The 21,223-nt window shown below is 40.9% G+C and overlaps 1 protein-coding gene across 2 annotated transcripts in view; it reads left to right on the top strand.

Annotated features, from left to right (window-relative positions):
- LOC133541062 (carnitine O-palmitoyltransferase 1, liver isoform-like) overlaps positions 1-7,159 on the top strand; it is a 56,007-nt gene extending 48,848 nt beyond the window's left edge. For both annotated transcript variants that reach the window (XM_061884139.1, XM_061884138.1), the window contains exons 12-13: positions 1,886-1,991; positions 6,977-7,159. In XM_061884139.1, coding sequence (XP_061740123.1) covers positions 1,886-1,991; positions 6,977-7,144 — 274 coding nt within the window. In that variant the 3' untranslated portion in view covers positions 7,145-7,159. The remainder of the gene's footprint in view (positions 1-1,885; positions 1,992-6,976) is intronic.
- The last annotated feature ends 14,064 nt before the right edge of the window (positions 7,160-21,223 follow it).

The following is a 21,223-nucleotide window of genomic DNA, read 5'->3' as shown; positions in this document are numbered from 1 at the left end:
GTTATTGTTTGAGCTTTTGCACAGTTTTTTGGGATGAGTTCGCTCACTACAGGTTCTGCAGCGCCCTTTTGTTTAGACTACAGCTTTTAACCGGAAGTACAATTGCCATTCTGTCTTCTAACCGTCCATATCGTTTCTACTCATATGGATCTTCACCCCTCATTACAAGCAACCTTTGTAACTTTTACTGTATAACTAAAAATATTTATACTTGCTAAACTGTTCCATGTGTGATGTCTGTAGGAGTGTTTTCATGCATATTTGTAGGTACTATCGTAACGTAATGAAGCTAGCATCGTTGGCATTAGCTAATATGCTAACACTTTTACGAATGTCTGTGTCAGTGTTATTAACTTACAATGGCATTCTTTTTGTATTGATCGAGTTTCACAAATTCACCAAGACGTCACCGTAGAGTTATTGCGTTGGTTTAAATGATTGGAGAACGAGCTTTAGCAGCTAGTGGGTCCATGACGATGACTTGTATTTTGTTTGATCATGCCACGCTTGGTGATACTCAAAGAGGCTAGTGGATCCCAAGATGCAAAATACAGGCAGGAGTATGAACAAAAAGGGTATTTATTGCTCAGGACAGGGATGAACACTTAAGTAGATAACAAAAAGCTACCGTGCGTAAAAAAAAAAAGGAACAATAGATTGCACCGCGAAAAATACCTTAGCCGGAAGGGAGACTTTACAGGACAGGGTGGCAAATGGTCTTAGAGAAACTAGAATCAAGGAGAAGAATCCAGAGCCTGAATCTTAAATCCTGTGTCCACGAAGAGTAATCAGCCAGTGCCCTCCTAGCCGTACAAGTGTGATTAAATAGGTCTGTTAATTCTGCAAACCTGCAGCAATTATGCCCGGCTCAGGGAGTGGTTGGGTCCGTAACAGAAAACAAAGGAGCGGTAACAAAGAAGAACACAAGACACAAAGGAAAACCAATTAACTGCTCCAGCAACTGAACACCTACATGGTCTTACCGCCCAAACAAAAGGTAATAAACATCCATCCATCCATCCATTTCCTACCGCTTATTCCCTTTGGAGTCGCGCGGGCGCTGGTGCCTATCTCATCTACAATTGGGCAGAAGGCAGAGTACACCCTGGACAAGTCGCCACCTCATAGGTAATAAACAAGTGGATGGAAATTGGTGTCGCACAGATCAGGCATTTTACTGCCCTGTTAAAGGCACTCTTTGGAAACAATTAAGGTATGTAAATAAATATTGAAAAATAGTTTTTAATTTAGTGGGTGCGGCTTATAGTCTGGAAATTTTTTTACTATATATTGCAAACATTATCAGTAACTTCTCCATATGTTTGTGGATGAATGGCTGCCTTTTGGTTATTGTCCGCTGGCGTGGAAGCTGGCTGCTGTTTCCAGTGGTGCTGTTTTTGGGGGGATCTTGTTCTTCGTTCTGGCATTCGTGGCGCAGCACCAGCTAGCAGTGGAGCGGTTTAGATCTCTTCTTTTTCTTCTTCAACTTCATAGTGGTGGTGAGCAACATACTCATAACTAAAATTATGCTCACAACTTAAAGCATAACATAAAGCCAAGAGATATCTTGTATAGCAAACCACATGTAATTGTAGCTACCACTGAACTACTACAGAGTTTTGGACCACTCTCAAGTCCAACAGTTGCGATCCCACAAATGACACAGAGGAATGCTGCAAAAACTGCTTTGTGATGTATTTTTTTCATTATTCTCACGTCCGGTATAGCAGATTGCTTTTTGGGTGTTTCTAAAAAGCATGCATGATGTCATATGTTTTTGGACCACCAGGTACAAAACATCCAATGTGCAAATTGAGGTTTTCTTATTGCAAGCATTAACCATGTCAAAATTTGTTTTTCTCTTCTATTTTCTCTGTTGTACCAGATGGTATGATAAATCATTTTCTGTTGTGATCTACAAGAATGGGAAGAACGGACTTAACGCTGAGCACTCCTGGGCTGATGCACCAACTGTTGCTCATCTTTGGGAGGTACATATTTTTGTCTTGTTGTTATAGTTGCTGAAAGGAAATGCATGCACTTAAGTGTCAGTTTTTACTTTAAAGTTAAGTGGAAACCAGGCAATTTGACAATTTATTTAGGCTATGCTGTACCTTGAACATTCAAACTTGCGTAAAAGGTGTATGTCATGGATCTTCCTAGTATCGCCATATATTACTGTAAAGTTTTCATTGTCATTATATCATTGTTTTTACCTGACGAGGATGGATAGCCAAATGACTGTTACCTCCATCCATTTTGAACACCCATTGTTTCAAAAAACCTTTCGATTTCACAAATGTTTCATGGTGTTTTAAAAACCGCAAAGGGTTTTAATCAAATAACAAGGAAAAGTTGGGTTAGCCGGATTAAAAAGCTTCAAGGGATCTAATCGTTGTTTTTTAATGATGTTCAGTGTAGGGTTGTTCGGTATACCGGTACCACGATAATAAAACGATGACAAAATTAATGTAACGACTGTGTGGCATAGCGATGCCGGGTTTGTTCTTCCAGGGATGCGTCGGCTAGAACACAGCAAAAGGTAAGAACGATTTATTAAACTCAAAACAGGCTAGAACAAAAAGACTGGTGCTAATAGAAAAAGGCAAACAAATGGCGCTAGCATGGAGGCTAGGAATAACAAACGGAAATACAAATACTAGGCATGAAAGCACGAAAAGGGAAAATAAAACATTTAGCATGAGAGCTAAGAATAAGCAAAGGCTTAGCATGTAAGCTAGCGAGAAAATACATATAGAGCAGTCGTCACTGTTGCACGAAGGCAAATTAGGAACCCAGAAAGACTGAACAGAAAAGCCTGGCCTATATAGGATGGTGATTAGTAAAACAGGTGTGCGTGAACCGGGAGTAGCAGGTGGAACTAATATGTGACCATGGTGACGGACTAAACAGAAACCAAGGAGTCAAACGATGGAGAGTGATACATAACATGGAAACAAAGCAACAATATGGAACGATCCGAGCAGTGGATCGCAACAATTAATTGACAATTTAGTCAACAAATTAAAACGAGATGACAATGTTGACACAGATGAAATCCAGTCCGATTTAATTACATCTTTAGACGGTGAGAGAAAATATCCAATTACAGTTGCATGTGGGATGGGGCCGGTGGAAAAGAATGGATGGTATCCAATCAGTTTCGATTTTTCGCCTGGAATCAAGGGTTGGCTTTGGGGGGTTCTATCACCAAAAGGATTCCCGGGCGCGGCCACCGCTCCTGTTCACTGCTCCCCTCACCTCCCAGGGGGTGAAAAAAGGGGATGGGTGAAATGCAGAGGTTAATTTCACCACACCTAGTGTGTCTGTGACTATCAGTGGTACTTAACCTTTAACTTTTAATACAAGTGTAATACAAGTATAAAGACAACTTCAAAGATGCATCATACTTTATATTTTTGTCGACAAAATTTACTGTAATTTTATGTCAGTTCAGTTTCAGTTTATTTCGAACATACATACCATACAATATAATGCATTACATATTTCCAGTTGTTTTTTTACAGCATGTCCGAAAAGGAGTAGGCAGAAACTGAGCTTATTTAATCCTACAGAACATGTTTTGCTTTATTCATTATTGACGTGTTTCTGGCTACTTTATGTTGTATATTTTTACATGAGATTTCCAATTAACTTTATCATCTATTGTTACACCCAAAAATGTTTTCTTTTACACTTTCATCTTTTACCCTTTCAATATCTATTCCGTCTATTTGTAATTGCCTCTTCTACTGTTCAATCAATCAATGTTTACTTATATAGCCCTAAATCACTAGTGTCTCAAAGGGCTGCACAAAACCACTACGACATCCTCGGTAGGCCCACATAAGGGCAAGGAAAACTCACACCCAGTGGGACATCGGTGACAATGATGACTATGAGAACCTTGGAGAGGAGGAAAGCAATGGATGTCGAGCGGGTCCAACATGATACTGTGAAAGTTCAATCCATAATGGATCCAACACAGTCGCGAGAGTCCAGTCCAAAGCGGATCCAACACAGCAGCGAGAGTCCCGTTCACAGCGGAGCCAGCAGGAAACCATCCCAAGCGGAGGCGGATCAGCAGCGCAGAGATGTCCCCAGCCGATACACAGGCAAGCAGTACATGGCCACCGGATCGGACCGGACCCCCTCCACAAGGGAGAGTGGAACATAGAAGAAAAAGAAAAGAAACGGCAGATCAACTGGTCTAAAAAGGGAGTCTATTTAAAGGCTAGAGTATACAAATGAGTTTTAAGGTGAGACTTAAATGCTTCTACTGAGGTGGCATCTCGAACTGTTACCGGGGGGGCATTCCAGAGTACTGGAGCCCGAACGGAAAACGCTCTATAGCCCGTAGACTTTTTTTGGGCTTTGGGAATCACTAATAAGCCGGAGTCCTTTGAATGCAGATTTCTTGTCGGGACATATGGTACAATACAATCGGCAAGATAGGATGGACCTAGACCGTGTAGTATTTTATACGTAAGTAGTAAAACCTTAAAGTCACATCTTAAGTGCACAGGAAGCCAGTGCAGGTGAGCCAGTACTGGCGTAATGTGATCAAACTTTCTTGTTCTTGTCAAAAGTCTAGCAGCCGCATTTTGTACCAACTGTAATCTTTTAATGCTAGACATGGGGAGACCCGAAAATAATAGGTTACAGTAGTCGAGGCGAGACGTAACAAACGCATGGATAATGATCTCAGCGTCTTTAGTGGACAGAATGGAGCGAATTTTAGCGATATTACGGAGATGAAAGAAGGCCGTTTTAGTAACGCTTTTAATGTGTGACTCAAAGGAGAGTTGGGTCGAAGATAATACCCAGATTTTTTAACGTGCCGCCTTGTTTAATTGTTTGGTTGTCAAATGTTAGAGTTGTATTATTAAATAGAGTTCGGTGTCTAGCAGGACCGATAATCAGCATTTCCGTTTTTTTGGCGTTGAGTTGCAAAAAGTTAGCGGACATCCATTGTTTAATTTCATTAAGACACGCCTCCAGCTGACTACAATACTGACTAATACTGTTACCAAATAGCACTGTTTTAGTTTTATTGAGAATCAAAGATAGTCTGTTTTTGTCAAACCATCTTTTTAATTTATTTATTCTCTTGTTATTTTTATTATCTTCTGTGTGTTCTCTCTTGAATAAAACACAGTTGTATCATCTGCAAATAATACTATCTTTAAGTCTTTTGTAACTTTAAAAAAAATGTCATTTATAAAGAGATTGAACAATTTTGGTCCAAGTATTGATCCCTGAGTTGACTAAAATGTTTAGGAATATAGTTGACTATAACTTGACTAAAACTAAATTATTCAGATAACTAAAATATGACTAAAACTAAAATACATTTTTGTCAAAAGACTGTGACTAAAATTAAATTTAAAAACTGCTATCAAAATTAACACTGCTTCACGACATCCATGTATGTCAAGTTGCTCAGTACTGCTTCTTTTGTCTTAAGTGGCAGCCAGAAAGTGTTTTTTCGGATGTTAGAATGTGCGTCTTTTTCCAGCCTTCCCAAGGAAACCAAAGTAAGGCAATTCTCAATAAACGTACCTCACAATCACTGCTCTTCTGCTCTCGTCACGCCAGATTCTCCAATATTAATCTATTTATACCTCAATTTTACTGGTTGCTGATAACCATTAGCACGTAACCGGTTGAAGGGGGGCTTTTAGCGTTAGTACTGTGGGAGTTGGAGTGAGCCTGGGACCTCTGCTCTGACCAATCAAACAAAGTAGGCGTGACTGATGGAGGAGGCTGATGACATTCATGGAGTATTTTATCAAAATAAACTTACTATAGTGCCTCACTGGTACTCAAAACAAAAAAATTGTACAATGCATGTTCTAAATAAAAAAAGGACATTTTACAGTCTTTACATCTTGCCCTGATGTGGGATCTGACCCGAGGATGTCGTTGTGGCTTGTGCAGCCCTTTGAGACACTTGGATTTAAAAATTTAAAGTTAAAGTACCAATGATTGTCACACACACACTAAGTGTGGCGAAATTATTTTCTGCATTTGACCCATCACACTTCATCACCCCCTGGGCGGTGAGGGGAGTGGTGGGCAGCAGCGGTGGCCGCGCCCAGGAATCATTTTTGGTGATTTAACCCCCAATTACAGCCTTTGAAGCTGAGTGCCAAGCAAGGAGGTAATGGGTCCCATTTTATAGTCTTTGGTATGACTTGGCCGGGGTTTGAACTCAAAATCTACCGAACTCAGGGCGGACACTCAGGGCTAAATAAATAAACTTTAATTGATTAATTGATACAGTCACTTATAGCTTTATCACAGGGCCATTGCTAGCATATGTGCAACTAAAACATAAAAGACAATCTAAAACTTACCACAACATGTTTTCTCCAGTTGAAATGTGAACATTATTACTGACAGGATAGCTGTTCTTTTTACTTTAGTTCGTAACGTAATTATGTGCTGTAAGAGTTGTGCTGCCTATTCTGACATCATGCCACTTTTTACAGTGTGTAGTTTGAGTGCGGTCGTAGCACTGCCGTTTGATTGGTGAAATGGAGTCAAACGTTGGATTGGTAAAAAAAAAAAGAGTCATGTGACAGTGCCCGCTAACAGCCTTCTAACAGCCAACAATTTGTCATTGCAAGCAGAAATGAATGGATTATATTTTGTAAATAAATGTAGCGCCTTTATTCTTCATACAAATACTCACCTTAGAGTAAAACATATGCTGCATTAAAAGTAAAATGTATTCAGAAAGATACTTTAGTAAATGTAGCGCGTTACTACCCACCTCTGCTGGTATCCAATATAATTTGCATAAGCCCCCTGAGGGCCCCAAAATGAAAGTGGAGTATTCTGTTAAATTGAAAAATCCTCAGCAATTTACAGCTAAAACTTTATTTTTGCATGTGCTTTCTTTTACTATTAATGGAAAAGTAATTATATTGGCTCTGTTGTGTATTTGTTAATATTTGTCCCCTCTTTCCAGTACACATTAGCTACCGATGCGTTCCATCTGGGATACACAGAGGATGGACATTGTAAGGGTGAAGTGGACCGCTCACTACCCCACCCACAGAGGCTCGTCTGGGACATCTCGCTGGAGGTAAGTGTATTAGTTAATTTACGTCCTAGTACTACTGTTGGTATCGTGTAATATTTAAATCATAATTTTCCATGACGTTGTCCCACTCGCACACATTATTTGTCTACACTGACACCATACAGTAGGTACCCACTTGTGATCCTGTCTTATCCTGATCACATACCTGAATGTTTTCATTCTTTTGGTCTTCTGTGCCTCAACAGGCCCGAACAGCTTTGTCAGCTCATTACTATCCCAATTCATTGTCACTGTCTTATGCGCTGTAGGCTCTTAGTAATACATCATTTGTTGGTATCAACAAAGACAACACGGTACAAATATGTGATCATAGTACATTTTGATTTTGACATTGATCAAAAATTATATTCAAATGTAATTAAATGTACAGTCAAACCTGTCTATTGCGACCACTACAGGGAAAAGTTCCCACTGAATGCAGGTTGGCAACCATTTAGAATTTTCAGCCTTCTTGACTTTTCGGCCAATACATGTTCATGTTTTCTATTTGAGCGTTTGTGATTGGGTATTGAATAGCAATGGTTCATTTTTTTTTTCTTAAACAGGCATGATGGCCTAATAATAATGTACACTTGAATAATTAGCAAAGCATATGGAGATTGCAGACATCTGTCATGGCCTCTCTCCCATTAGTCAAGAATCCTTTTGAAAAATCCCAAATCCAGGCAGTGACCTATGTCCACCCCAAAATTTAATCACTTGTTACTTTGGTCTTGAACTGGGTTAGAAGTTACTTAACCAACAGGAAGCAATACGTGATGATAGGCAACACACTTCTACAGAGCTGAAAATATTTTGTGGCGTACCTCAGGGAACAATACTTGGCCCAAAACTGTTCAATCTCTATAAAAAACAGCATTTGTAAAGTTACAAAGGACTTAAAGTTAGTAATATTTGCAGATGATACAACTGTATTTTGTTCAGGAGAGAACACACATAAGCTAAAACAAATAATAACAGAAGAAATGAACAAATTAAAAAGATGGTTTGACAAAAACACACTATCCTTAAACCTCAGTAAAACTAAAATAATGGTATATGGTAACAGTAGAAGAGAAAGTCAAGCACAAATACAAATAGACTGAGTAGATATTGAAAGGGTAAAAGAAAATACATTTTTGAGTGTAATAATGGATAATAAAATAAAATGGGGAAATATAAAAATCATAGAGTGGCAAGAAACACGTCAGTAATGAATAAAGCAAAATATGTTTTGGACCAAATTTCACTTCATATTCTTTACTACTCACTTGTGTTAACATGTCTGAGTTATTGTGCGGAGATATGGGGGAAACAACTACAATTGTGCGCTTCATTTACGAAGTGTGCTACAAAAAAGATCAATTAGAATTATACATAATGTTGGATATAGAGAACATTCAAAGCCTCTATTTATTGAATCACAAATATTGAAATTGAACAATTCGGTGCATTTGCAAACAGCTAAAATATATACAAAGCAAACTATAAACTGCTACCAAAGACTGTCCAACAATTATTCTCAACAAAAGAGGAGAAATATAATCTAAATATAATTTAAAACATTTGTATGCTCGTACAACACTTAAAACCTTTTGCATATCTGTTTGTGGAATTAAATTATGGAATGGATTAACTATTCAGTGATGGTGCTCTGTCACTACTTTGACCCTATCAAAATAATGCATCATTGCAGAAAGTTTTTGTATTAGCAGAAATAAAAACAATATTTTGGGATTTAAAATAAGTGGCTGCTGGTCGTGTTAAACAGGGGGCCACTACATTATGTAGCTCTGTGGGGAAAATGTTTTTGGCTGCCATAGACAGGTGCCAGGTTAGACTGCAGTATTTATTTAGAGTCACAGCGAATGGGTCTGAAGCTAAGGCTTAATAATTAATCCCATCCTACAATAATTGAAACTGACAATATGTCGTGGAAAATAATTGACAAATACGGTTTATAAAATAATCAGGGTAGAGGTAGGGCCAATCGCAGAACAAAATAAATAATGGTTTGCTTATCACCTCTACACTCCATGTGGTCTGTGTTGATTCTAGTTGTGGAATTATGGGATAATGTGAACAAAAAAAGTATTTGCTACCATTTTAGTATTACTACAGGTGGTTTTGGTCGACGTATGAATTCCATTCATACAACGGCATTATAAGTAGAATTTTTGTGAAAGTGGAAAACATAAAGGACATATATAATATGTGCAGTAGTAAAAAAAAACAAAAAAATACACAATAACTAAACAAAATTGAATATAATAATAATATCAACTCCTTACTTTATTCTTGAAACACATTTTGTACTACACTTTGGCGTATTTTATAGTAACTTGTTGCATATTGCCAAAGTTATAACAAAAAGCAGGTGCTTTATTCCACTGTCCCTGGTCCTTCCAGCCCCATCTTTTTCTTTTCCCCTGTTCTTTTTTCAGGAGTCTCTTTTCAACCCTTAATTAGCCCAAAGCAGCCTCATGTGTCTGCTTCTTGGCCGGGTTGCAGTCTGGGAGCTATAGTCCTTTTATATAGCGGCCATTTTGGAACTAGTTGTCCACTGTGAAAATAATGTAGCATCCCTCCACCACACGGCCTCTGGTGATGCCACACATCCCTCCAGTTAGCTCTTAAGCCCTCGGCAGAGGGAACCACGAGCAAAAGGTATCCCTTTGGGATAAGGCGTCTGCATTTCCGTGGCTTTGCCCAGGCCTATGAACAACAGAAAACTGATAAGGTTGGAGAATTAAGAATCATTTGGCAACCCGGAGATGGGTTTCTTTATTCTTAGCCATGCCATTCACTGCACAGGTGAGTGGTCAGTCAGAAAGGTTAATTTTCTTCCCAAATGATAGTATCTCAGAGTCTCTGGCATCCACTTTAATGCAAAACCTTCCTTTTCCACAGTTGAATATTAGTTCTCTTTGGGTAACAACTTCCGACTCATGTACAAACCTCATTTCCATATGAGTTGGGAAATTGTGTTAGATGTAAATATAAACGGAATACAATGATTTGCAAATCCTTTTCAACCCTTATTCAGTTGAATATGCTACAAAGACAACATATTTGATGTTGAAACTGATAAACATATTTTTTTTGCAAATAATCATTAACTTTAGAATTTGATGCCAGCAACAGTGACAAAGAAGTTGGGAAAGGTGGCAATAAATACTTATAAAGTTGAGGAACTCTCATCAAACACTTATTTGGAACATCCCACAGGTGTGCAAGCTAATTGGAAACAGGTGGGTGCCATGATTGGGTATAAAAGCAGCTTCCGTAAAATGCTCAGTCATTCACAAACAAGGACGGGGCGAAGGTCACCACTTTGTGAACAAATGCATGAGCAAATTGTCAAACAGTTTAAGAACAACATTTCTCAACGGTCTTTTACAAGGAATTTAGGAATTTCACCATCTACGGTCCGAAATACCATCAAAAGGTACAGAGAATCTGGAGAAATCACTGAACATACTGTAAGCGATGATATAACAGACCTTTGTTCCCTCAGGCGGTACTGCATCAAAAAGCGACATCGGTGTGTAAAGGATATCACCACATGGGCTCAGGAACACTTTAGAAAACCACTGTCAGTAACTACAGTTGGTGGCTACATCTGTAAGTGCAAGTTAAAACTACTATGCAAAGCCAAAGCCATTTATCGACACCCACAAACATCGCCGGCTTCTATGAGCCTGTGCTCAGCTAAGATGGACTGCTGCAAAGTGGAAAAGTGTTCTGTGGTCTGACGAGTCCAAATTTCTAATTATTTTTTGGAAACGATGAACGTCGTGTCCTCCGGACCAAAGATGAAAAGAACCATCAGGACTGTTCTAGGTGCAAAGTTGAAAAGCCAGCATCTGTGATGGTATGGGGGTGTATTATTGCCCAAGGCATGTGTAACTTACACATCTGTGAAAGCACCATTAATGCTGAAAGGTACATACAGGCTTTGGAGCAACAAATGTTGCCATCCAAGCAACGTTATCATGGACGCCCCTGCTTAATTCAGCAAGACAATGCCAAGTCACTTATTACAACAGCGTGGCTTCATAGTAAAAGAGTGCGGGTACTAAACTGGCCTGCCTGTTGTCCAGACCTGTCTCCCATTGAAAATGTGTGGCACTTTATGAAGCCTAAAATACCACAATGGAGACCCCGGACTGTTGAACAACTTAAGCTGTACATAAAACAAGAATGGGAAAGAATTCCACCTGAAAAGCTTAAAAATGTGTCTCCTCAGTTCCCAAATGTTTATTGAGTGTTGTTAAAAGAAAAGGTGATGTAACACAGTGGTGAACATGCCCTTTCCCAACTACTTTGACACGTGTCGCGCCATGAAATTCAAAGTTAATTATTATTTGCAAAAAAAAATCAAGTTTAACAGTTTGAACATGAAATATCTTGTCTTTGTGCATTCAATTGAATATGGGTTGAAAAGCATTTGCAAATCATTGTATTCCGTTTATATTTACATCTAACACAACTTCCCAACTCATATGGAAACAGGGTTTGTACAAGACCGGATGCTCCTCACCTTTATGGAGCTGGGATATAACAGCGCAAAAGCCCACCTCAAATGCATCAGCTTGGACCACAAAGTATTTGTCAAAATCTGGAGCAATTAGAACTGGATTTGAGCCAAGTGCACGCCTTAAATTCTCAGACGCTTTATCCACAGTGGGATTCCACTGCACTATCCCGTTTTTTTGTTTTTTTTAATAGTGTAGCCTAAATAATTTGTTTTGCTAAGGGCTGTATTGCATTTTTTTTAAATTAGCAGTCAGTCCAGCTTTCCGTAATGATTCTAACACCCCCTGTACACTCGGCAGGTGGTCTTCCCACGTCTCACTGTGGATGACCGCATCATCTACAAACCTCGTTTCCATGTGAGTTGGGAAATTGTGTTAGATGTAAATATAAACGGAATACAATGATTTGCAAATCCTTTTCAACCTATATTCAATTGAATGCACTACAAGGACAAGATATTTGATGTACGAACTCCTAAACTTAATTTTTTTTTGCAAATAATAATTAACTTAGAATTTCATAGCTTCGACACGTGCCAAAGTAGTTGGGAAAGGGCATGTTCACCACTGTGTTACATCACCTTTTCTTTTAACAACACTCAATAAACGTTTGGGAACTGAAGAAAATAATTGTTGAAGCTTTAAAGGTAGAATTCTTTCCCATTATTGTTTAATGTAGAGCTTCAGTCGTTCAACAGTCCGGGGTCTCCGCTGTCGTATTTTACGCTTCATAATTCGCCACACATTTTCGATGGGAGACAGGTCTGGACTGCAGGCGGGCCAGGAAAGTACCCACACTCTTTTTAAACGAAGCCACGCTATTGTAACACTTGTCTTGTTGAATTAAGCAGGGGCGTCCATGATAACGTTGCTTGGATGACAACATATGTTGCTCCAAAACCTGTATGGACCTTTCAGCATTAATGGTGCCTTCTCAGATGTGTAAGTTACCCATGCCTTGGGCACTAATTTATCCCCATACCATCACAGATGCTGGCTTTTGAACTTTGCGCCTATAACAATCCGAATGGTTATTTTCCTCTTTGTTCTCCAGGACATTACGTCCTCTGTTTCCAAATGTAATTTGAAATGAGACTTGTCAGACCACAGAACATCTTTCCACTTTGCATCAGTCCATCTTAGGTGAGCTCGGGCCCAGCCAAGCTGGCGGATATTGTTGATAAATGGGTTTGGCTTTGCATAGTAGAGTTTGAACTTGCACTTACAGATGTAGCGACCAACTGTAGTTACTGACAGTGGTTTTATGAAGTGTTCCTGAGCCCATGTGGTGATATCCTTTACACACTGATGTCGGTTTTTGATGCAGCACCGCCTGAGGGATCAATAGTCTGTAATATCATCGCTTACGTGCAGTGATTACTCCAGATTCTCTGAACTTTTTGATTATTTTACGGACCGTAGATGGTAAAATCCCTAAATTCCATGCAATAGCTCGTTGAGAAATGCTGTTTTAAAACTGTTCGACAATTTGCCTACAAAGTGGTGAGCTGCTTTTATACCCAATCATGGCACCCACATGTTCCTAATTAGCCTGCACACCTGTGGGATGTTCCACATAAGTGTTTGATGAGCATTCCTCAACTTTATCAGTATTTATTGCCACCTTTCCCAACTTCTTTGTCACGTGTTGCTGGCATCAAATTCTAAAGTGAATGATTTGCAACAACAAAAAAAGTTTATCAGTTTCAGCATCAAATATGTTGTCTTTGTAGCATATTCAACTGAATATGGGTTAAAAATGATTTGCAAATCATTGTATTCCGTTTATATTTACATCTAACACAATTTCCCAACTCATATGGAAACAGGATTTGTAATTAGGCTGCAGCGTATTGTCTGTGAGGTCTTAGTACATGGTCCATGAGGCGTTGGACTGTTGCTGGTGCTCTGCACAATACAAAGGGAAATAATTTTTGTAATGCCATATCAATCAATCAAAGTTTATTTATACAGCCCTTAATCACAAATTCCTCAGATGGGAAAAAACAACTCAATCTACAAACCCCGTTTCCATATGAGTTGGGGAATTGTATTAGATGTAAATGTAAAACGGAATACAATGATTTGGTATCATTTTCAACCCATATTCAGTTGAATATGCTACAAAGACAACATATTTGATGTTCAAACTGATAAACATTTTTTTTGGGCAAATAATCATTAACATTAGAATTTCATGCCAGCAACACGTGACAAAGAAGTTGGGAAAGGTGGCAATAAATACTGATAAACACTTATTTGGAAAATCCCACAGGTGTGCAGGCTAATTGGGAACAAGTGGGTGCCATGATTGGGTATAAAAACAGCTTCCCAAAAAATGCTCAGTCTTTCACAAGAAAGGATGGGGCGAGGTACACCCCTTTGTCCACATCTGCGTGAGCAAATAGTCAAACAGTTTAAGAACAATGTTTCTCAAAGTGCAATTGCAAGAAATTTAGTGATTTTAACATCTACGGTCCATAATATAACGAAAGGTTCAGAGATTCTGGAGAAATCACTCCACGTAAGCGGCGTGGCCGGAAACCAATATTGAATGACTGTGAATTTCGATCCCTCAGACGGCACTGTATCAAAAACCGACATCAATGTCTAAAGGATATCACCACATGGGCTCAGGAACACTTCAGACAACCACTGTCACTAAATACAGTTGGTTGCTACATCTGTAAGTGTAAGTTAAAGCTCTACTATGCAGAGCGAAAGCCATTTATCAACAACATCCAGAAACGCCGCCGGCTTCTCTGGGCCCGAGATCATCTAAGATGGACTGATGCAAAGTGGAAAAATGTTCTGTGGTCTGACAAGTCCACATTTCAAATTGTTTTTGGAAATATTCGACATTATGTCATCCGGACCAAAGGGAAGGCAAACCATCCAGACTGTTATTGACACAGAGCTCAAAAGCCAGCATCTGTGATGGTATGGGGGTGCATTAGTGCCCAAGGCTTGGGTAACTTACACATCTGTGAATGCACCATTAATGCTGAAAGGTATGTACAGGTTTTGGAACAACATATGCTGCCATCTAAGCACTGTCTTTTTCATGGTCGCCCCTGCTTATTTCAGCAAGACAATGCCAAGCCACATTCAGCACGTGTTACAATAGCGTGGCTACGTAAAAAAAGAGTGCGGGTAATTTCCTGGCCCGCCTGCAGTCCAGACCTGTCTCCCATCGAAAATGTGTGGCGCATTATGAAGCGTAAAATACGACAGCGGAGACCCCGGACTGTTGAGCGACTGAAGCTCTACATAAAACAAGAATGGGAAAGAATTCCACTTTCAAAGTTTTAACAATTAGTTTCCTCAGTACCCAAACGTTTATTGAGTGTTGTTAAAAGAAAAGGTGATGTAACACAGTGGTGAACATGCCCTTTCCAAACTACTTTGGCACATGTTGCAGCCATTAAATTCTTAGTTAATTATTATTTGCAAAAAAAAAAATTAAAGTTTGAGTTTGAACATCAAATATCGTGTCTTTGTAGTGCATTGTTTATGGGTCAAATACAAAGAATAATTTTGCCACATCTTGTGTGTGTGTGACAATCATTGGTACTTTAACTTTAACTTCAATTAAATATGGGTTGAAAAGGATTTGCAAATCATTGTATTCCGTTTATATTTACATCCAACACAATTTCCCAACTCATATGGAAATGGGGTTTGTATTTGGAACAATGAGAGATGACTTGCCTATGGCTGCAAAAGGAGTCTTCTCTTTTGCTTTATCGGACAGTGGTACCTGCCAGTGAGATCTAAGGTGGTGACCAAACGAGCGTTACATGTGACGTCATCGAGGGTTTCAACATAGCGGTGTTTTTTAGCTTAAGCAGTTAGCAGCAGCGCACTTTGTCGGCTTTGACGCAAGCTCTTCTGAATCTTTTCACCGGATTGTGTTACCTTTACTTAAAATAAAGAGATTTAATATTCTTTTATGGCTGTTTAATATCTTCTTGTCAACAAACAGGGTATGGTTTGGAGGGCAAGTTTGTCACTTCAATCATTGCTTTGTTTTTCAATAGTCCCATTTTGTTAGTGTGCTTATGTTGTTGCCTGCTGTGTCACAGTGTGATGTTGTCTCTTCCTATTTGATGTCAAGTTCATTTTTGTGCAGTGCTGCTTGTTGCTTCCATGAGTAAAAATATATTTCCTGCATTTAACTTTCATACTTATGACGCTGTCTTGTTGTAGACATAAATCCACCTCAAAAGTAGCGTGCCACGTTACATCAAGTTACCGCTAACAGCGTTCTAATGGACTTATAAGTAATTATATTACCCGTGATTGGTATAAGTGAATTATATTTATATAGCGCTTTTTCTCTAGTGACTCAAAGCGCTTTGCATAGTGAAAGCCAATATCTAAGTTACATTCAAACCAGTGTGGATGGCACTAGGAGCAGGTGGGTAAAGTGTCTTGCCCAAGGACACAACGGCAGTGACTAGGATGGCAGAAGCGGGAATCGAACCTGCAACCCTCAAGTTGCTGGCACGGCCGCTCTACCAACCGAGCTAAACTGCCGATACGAACACTTTTTATCACATTCTAAACCTGTGAATAATCAAGGGTTATTATTTGCTTGCATTAATAAAATTTGCTGAAGAAAATTACGGAATTGCATTTTTACCCAATTATTAGGCTGTCAGAATGTCATTCAGAAACGTTTTTAAATGTTTTACTCAAAACTTGGTGAAAATGAGTAATAAAAATTAAGTGCACATTTCAAGTCTTTGCAGTTTGCAATAATCTTGCAAACAGGTTGAGGTTACTAATCGATAATTGTCAAGTCTAAGTACAGAGCAGCACAAACATCACTGAGTTGTAGAGCGCACTCCAGGCCTGAAGGGGCAACAGTGAGAGCTGAGGGCTGAACATCTCCACCTGCTTCCAACAGATTAGTTTGATTGAGTTCTCCTGTTCAGTCACCCCTTTTTAACTTGCTGCTAAGAGGAAGGAAGACAGCTCCTGTGTGGACTCAGACGCTACTTGTGAGAAAACCAAAGGAAAGAAGTGCTTGTTTGGACTGAGGGTGCTAAGAATCAAACCCACCAGCCTACCCAGGTTCTATGGATTCAAAAGGAGCTTCCATCAATGGCGTAGTGACTGGGAGAAACTGCAAAGACAGAGAGAGCCGACCGGCTCCATTGAAGTGAAGAAGTTTCAGCTCCTGGACATTGTTGATAAGCGGATAAGCATAGAACTATGCTTGTCAACATACGATGATGCGGAAGACATGTTCAGAGTTCTTGAAAATAGGTATGGCAACAAAACCACAATTAACTTAAAAATGGTTTAAGAACTGAAGAAGATTCCTGCTTTAAAGTCAAACCAGCCAAGGAAAGAGATTGACTTTATCCAAAAGGTAGAAAAGGCCCTGGATGACCTGACAGTCCTGGGAAACATTGGAGCCATCAACATCAACTAGTGATCAAGTCAATAGAGAGTAAGCTTCCGGACAACATAAAGAGGGACTGGCTCACATTAATGGTCAACCCAGGAAGCAACGTGACGGCAGAAAATCACTTCGACAGCCTCTTCAAATTCCTGAAGATCCTGGAGAAGCTAGAGCAGCTTGGTGTAAGTGAAAGGTGAACTTACATAAATGATAAATGGGTTGTACCTGTATAGCGCTTTTTTCTACCTTCAAGGTACTCAAAGCGCTTTGACACTACTTCCACATTTACCCATTCACACACACATTCACACACTGATGGAGGGAGCTGCCATGCAAGGCGCTAACCAGCACCCATCAGGAGCAAGGGTAAAGTGTCTTGCTCAGGACACAACGGACGTGACGAGCTTGGTACTAGGTGGGGATTGAACCAGGGAACCTCGGGATGCGCACGGCCACTCTTCCACTGCATTACGCCGTCCCTCCACATGAAAAAGAAGTTTGCCTCTACCAGATTCACAGGGAAAGCCGGATGCGTTGTCTGCGGAGATGAAAAGCACCAGGAGAAGCTCTTCTTTTTCAAGCGGTTCAAAGAACTGAAGCTTGGCGACAAAGTGAAAGCTGTGGAAAAGCTAGGAGCATGCAAAAGGTCCTTAAATTGTCATGAAGAGGAGGAGGAGGAGTGTACAAATACTTACCTGTGCAGGAACAGGGACTGGAGGAATTCTTCAGGCCATCACTTCTTTCTTTGCCTAAAGGGAGACCCCACAAGAAGAGAACCTGGGAAAGGAGGAAGACCCAACGTCAGAAGACAAGTGCTCACCGAGGATCAAGAAGAGCTGATTTCTGAGCTCACCCCAGAGAGGGCTGAAAAGTTCAGGAAGGCATTCACCAATGTGGCTGTGAAGACCTACTGTGCTGGAGAGATCCATACTGGAGTGATGGAGAAGACCTACAGTGCTGGAAAGATCCAACCTTGAGTGATGGATGCAAATACACGTGAGTTACCAGTAATTCTGATGCTGTTGGAAGTAACTAGCAATGCAGGACAGAAAATTGGAACTCTCATTGACCTGGCATCGGACACCAACTACATCACTCACAGAGCTGCCAGAAGACTCGACCTGCAAAATGAAAAGGTCACCCTTGTTGTCCAAGGAGTTGGAGGAATGACCATGAAGACCAGAAGGTATTTACTCAAGGTGAGAGTGAAAATGCCCACAGGCACAGAGAGAGCTCAAGAGCTTGTATGCTATGGTTTGGATGAAATTGCCAAAGGGCACAGTGAAATCAAACCTCACCAAATCAGGAAATTCTTCCCAGACATCAATTTAGAGGATCTGAAGAGACCAAAGCATATTGAGCTTCTCATCAGCCACCGTGAAGGAAGACTCGCTCCACAAAGAGAAAAGGTAATCGGGGACCTGGTCCTTTGGAAAAAACCCATTAGGAATGACTGTTGGAGGAGCACATCCAAACCTCTTTGAAGAAGTGGATGTGGCTATGCATAGATCCAAAACATACTTTGACCGGTCTATGAGAACTACAGCAGTGACATATCAGGAATTTGCTGAAACCAAGATGACAACAGCTGGCAGAGAGTTCTTAGACTGGTGGAAATGGGACAGCATTGGAGCCCAAGTGTGGGGGATGCCGGTGCGGCAACTGTCAACCAGGAGGAAAAGAAATTACTCTAAAAGAGGAAAAAGAGCTGGAAATCGTAAGGAAAGGCCTCACCTATGTCAAAGCAGATGCACATAGTGACGAACCACACTGGAACATGAAATATCCCTGGATTGAAGATCCAACCTCGCTGCCGAACAACAGGAGTGCAGTTCAGGCCACTTTTTTTGCGAACAGAGAAGCAGTTATAGAAAGAACCAGAGTGGCGAATGGCATACACAGCTCAAGTCCATGAGATGGTGGCAAGGAAAGCGGCACAGAAACTGACCAAAGAGACCATTGCTGGCTGGCAAAGACCAGTGTGGTATTTCAGCCTCTTGATGGCGCCAAACCCGCATTCAGTTACAACACCTGTGTGATTGGTATGGAACAGCAGCCAGAGGTTCCAAGGACGCAGCATGAATGATCTGCTGCTGAAAGGGTCTGATGTCCTCAATCCCATCCGAGCAGTTCTACTCAGGTTCAGAAGAGGAGTCCATGCTGCTCTTGGTGACATTAAGAAAATGTATAATTCTGTGTGGCTAGAAGACCTGGAGATGCACCGCCACAGATTCCTCTGGAGAGACACTGAGGATGGAGAAATTGAGGATTATGCCATCACCAGAGTCAACATCGGTGATCGATCAGCAGGGTGCATCGCACAACTCGCCATGAGAGAGACAGCCAAGCTGCCCAAGTTCGCTCACCTGAAAGAGGAATGTAGGATCGTGGAAGAGGACGCGTATGTTGATGATCCGTTGACATCTCATAATGACCTGGAACAGCTGGAGGAAAACACAAGAAGAGTGGAGGAAATCCTAAAGTCAGGCGGGTTATTTTTCAAGCCTTGGGTCCAATCAGGCCAAAGTGGGAGGCGGGAGTCCGTACCAAGAGAGCCGAAATCCTCATCAGACCGGATCCTCATTCTCCCAAATCAGATGAGTGAAGATGAAAACAAAGCCCTTGGTGTTGGATACCTCGTTGGAAAAGACACTCTACTTCATGACCTCCATCAATTTCTCAAGAAGAAAGATGAGAATGGGCGAAAATCTCCTGGTGGAAGAGGTGAGAGAAAAAACTCCAGATCCACTGACAAGAAGACAACTGCTTAGCCAGGTAGCTAGCCTGTACAACCCAATAGGTCTTGTCACACCTGCTAAGCAGAAAGGTGCCATTCTTGTCAGGAAAGCTTTTCAAGAAGCAGCTGGGAGCAAAGCTCTGACCAGAGACACCTGGGACAAACCTTTTTCTAGAAAGTTGAGAGAAGAAGCCATCTCACTGTGTGAGTAATACACGCGCCTTAGCCAAATCACCTTCCACAGAAGCCTCACACCAGCCAATCGAATTGGAAAACCCTGGGGAATAACCTTCTCTGATGGAAGTGACAGAAGCTATGGAGCTGTGGTGTACCTCAGATGGGAGACTGAAGAAGGCATCCAAGTCAGACTGACAGAGTCCAAAGCCAAACTCACACCCATCGACCAGAAAGGAGAGGCAGTGAAAGCTGAAATCTGTGGTGCTGTCTTTGCTACACGGCTCAGAAGGTATATTGAGAAACACAGTTGGATGGAAATTGAATGTTGGCTCCATCTGTTGGACAGTCAAACTGTTCTGGGAGCAATCCAAAGAGAGAGCAATGGAAGACGTGGCGCAGCGGAAGAGTGGCCGTGCGCAACCCGAGGGTCCCTGGTTCAATCCCCACCTAGTACCAACCTCGTCACGTCCGTTGTGTCCTGAGCAAGACACTTCACCCTTGCTCCTGATGGGTGCTGGTTAGCGCCTAGCATGGCAGCTCCCTCCATCAGTGTGTGAATGTGTGTGTGAATGGGTAAATGTGGAAGTAGTGTCAAAGCGCTTTGAGTACCTTGAAGGTAGAAAAGCGCTGTACAAGTACAACCCATTTATCATTTATTTATCATTTATATCAGACCTTCTCCGCAAACAGAGTTGGAGAGATCATGAAGTCCACGTCTATTGAAGGTTGGAGATGGATTCCAGGAGACCTGAATATTGCTGATCTCATCACAAGAGGAGCATCACCAGAGGACCTTAAAAAGGATTCTGTGTGGCAGGAGGGACCAGAGTTTCTAAAACACCCTGTGGATGAGTGGCCGACAAAGTCAGCCAAAGAGGTCACTGCGAATGCCAAAGCGAGCATTGACAAGCTTCAAAGGAAGTTTTTCACAGCAGTGGTAACCAGAGCACAGGCAAACAGAAACCACAGTGATGTCCCATCTATTGCAGCAAAAACTCCAAAACAGACTCATGTCAGTAATTACCACAGTTCTTGTGAAAAAGAGTCCAAGATCCAAGTCCAAAGACCACCTCCTGGTTCTGTTGTACAAAGAATCCTGGACATAAAGAAATTCAGCAGCCTGACCAAGCTGATCAGAGTCATTGCCTGGGTAAGGAGAGCAGTCAGGAAGTGGCGAGCGCTGATCAAACGCTCAGCCTCAAGTTAGCTAAAATGTCAGGAAACATCACCACAAATGTGCAAGCAAGCGGTACTCACTGCCATCGAGT

Source organism: Nerophis ophidion, linkage group LG23 (assembly GCF_033978795.1).
Source record: "Nerophis ophidion isolate RoL-2023_Sa linkage group LG23, RoL_Noph_v1.0, whole genome shotgun sequence".
Classification (NCBI taxonomy): domain Eukaryota; kingdom Metazoa; phylum Chordata; class Actinopteri; order Syngnathiformes; family Syngnathidae; genus Nerophis; species Nerophis ophidion.
The sequence above is the reverse complement of the archived record's forward strand: the minus strand, read 5'-3'. Positions and strand labels throughout refer to the sequence as shown.